The 2,110-nt window shown below is 39.5% G+C and overlaps 1 protein-coding gene across 1 annotated transcript in view; it reads right to left on the bottom strand.

Annotated features, from left to right (window-relative positions):
• spata5 (spermatogenesis associated 5) overlaps positions 1 to 2,110 on the bottom strand; it is a 64,652-nt gene that overhangs the window by 59,987 nt on the left and 2,555 nt on the right. The window contains exon 3 of the mRNA XM_037675474.1: positions 1,466 to 1,623. Within this exon, the coding sequence (XP_037531402.1) occupies positions 1,466 to 1,623 (158 nt within the window). The remainder of the gene's footprint in view (positions 1 to 1,465; positions 1,624 to 2,110) is intronic.

Genomic DNA, 2,110 nt, shown 5'->3' with positions numbered 1-2,110 from the left:
TGGAAGAAAAACTGAACCACGTTTAATCTCTACATGGAAGAAAAACTGAACCACGTTTAATCTCTACATGGACATGATCAGAAGAGGATGCTTGTTTGTTTTAATCTGCTCCATGACTTTACAAACTTGCCACAGAACACAACAACGCACGGAGGAAAATAAAAACAAAGGCGAGAAGCGGCTCAAGAAACCGCCAAACGAGAACAAATCGACTCAGTTAAAAAGGATGAAAACCAGGATTTTATAAATAAACTTTGAATTAACTTAAAATAATCTAAAACAGCTGAAATAAAATTGTCACAAGTGATAGTTGTGAGTATGTTGGATGTTATTCAAGAACATTGTTTGTGTATCTACCAAACTAGATATAGTCGACGTATTTGTTACCTAGAGAAGTGCAACTCCTGTGAAAATGCAGTGAATGCTTATTGTTGAAGAACTTGCAACAAAACAGCTGAAATTAGCTAAAACATGCTGAAAAGTAGCTGAAAATGTAGAAAAAGTGAAAATCAGCAGGAGAAAGCAGAAAATGCGCAAATAAGCTAAAAAATGTGGAATTAGCTGAAAAAGCTAATATTAGCACAAAAACAGCTAAAATTTAGCTGAAATAACTGAAACTAGCAGAAAGAAGCTGAATTAAGATAACAAACGGAAATTGACAGAAATTACCATGAAAAACTTGAATTTATCTGAAAACAATTTACAAAATGCAACAACAAAAAAAAAGGTAGCTGAAAATTAGAACAAGCTTAAATTAGCTTATGAAAGCAGAAAGAACATGTCTGCTCACTTAGGCTAAAAGAAGCAGAAATGAGCACAAAAAAGTAGAAATTACCTGAAAAAAACAACTAAAATTAGCATAAAACCAGCTGAAAAGTAGCTAAAAATGCAGAAAGAAGCTTAAATTACCAGAATGAAGTGGACAGAGCATATTTTTGCTGAATTAAGCTGATTTTTTTTAATGAGTACAACAAAAGTGGAATTAACTGAAAAAGCTCAAATTAGCATAAAAACAGCTAAATAGTAGCTGAAGTAGCATAAAAAGCTGAACCTTGCAGAAATAATCTGAAAGGAGCACAAAGCAGCTGATAAACAGCTGAAAGTAGCTGAAAAAAAGTTTAAATTTGCAGAAGGAAGCTGAAAGAAGCTGAAGCAGAACAAAATGTGAAAGGAGCAGTAAAAGGTTGTAAACACATCTGAAGGATGGAAAATGAACTCAATTCATTTTCTATGAGAACTTTTTTTCAGAAAAGACTAAATAATTCAAAGAGCTAAAGTTGCACCAAAACCAAAAGTCATAGCAGGATTGTCCTGAAAGAGCTGAACTGTTTTTTTTAATAGCTTGAAAACCATACGGAAGAAAAGCGGATGACAGTCGTGAGAATGATTCAGAAACATTCGGACTATCATGTTACAGTTTAGTGACCCGACGTATTTTAGAAAATAAAAAACAGAATAAACGCACCGATTAGAAAGAACTACTTCTTCAACCTGGATCACTGGTCCAGTGATGGGGTGCAGGTTCACAGAGTCCCCCGGTTTGACTCTCAGATTGTTCTGAGCACACCTCTGAAGACCGACCCGTTCACCTGGAAAGGAGGCGACGGGCCAGCCCAAACACACCTGAGGAGACAACAGGAGGTGCAGAGGAGACAACAGGAGGTTCAGAGGAGACAACAGGAGGTTCAGAGGAGACAACAGGAGGTTCAGAGGAGACAACAGGAGGTGCAGAGGAGACAACAGGAGGTTCAGAGAAGACAACAAGAGGTGCAGAGGAGACAACAGGAGGTGCAGAGGAGACAACAGGAGGTTCAGAGGAGACAACAGGAGGTTCGGAGGAGACAACAGGAGGTGCAGAGGAGACAACAGGAGGTGCAGAGGAGACAACAGGAGGTTCAGAAGAGACAACAGGAGGTTCAGAGGAGACAACAGGAGGTTCAGAGGAGACAACAGGAGGTGCAGAGGAGACAACAGGAGGTTCAGAGGAGACAACAGGAGGTTCAGAAAAGACAACAGGAGGTTCCTGAAAGCTGCAGAGAGCAGAGACAGTTCAGAGAGCAGACCCAGTTCAGAGAGCAGAGCCAGTTCAGAGAGCAGAGCCAGTTCAGAG

The sequence above is a fragment of the Nematolebias whitei genome, chromosome 4, assembly GCF_014905685.2.
Source record: "Nematolebias whitei isolate Nwh7 chromosome 4, NemWhi1, whole genome shotgun sequence".
Classification (NCBI taxonomy): Eukaryota; Metazoa; Chordata; class Actinopteri; order Cyprinodontiformes; family Rivulidae; genus Nematolebias; species Nematolebias whitei.
This window is presented reverse-complemented; position numbering and strand designations above follow the sequence as displayed.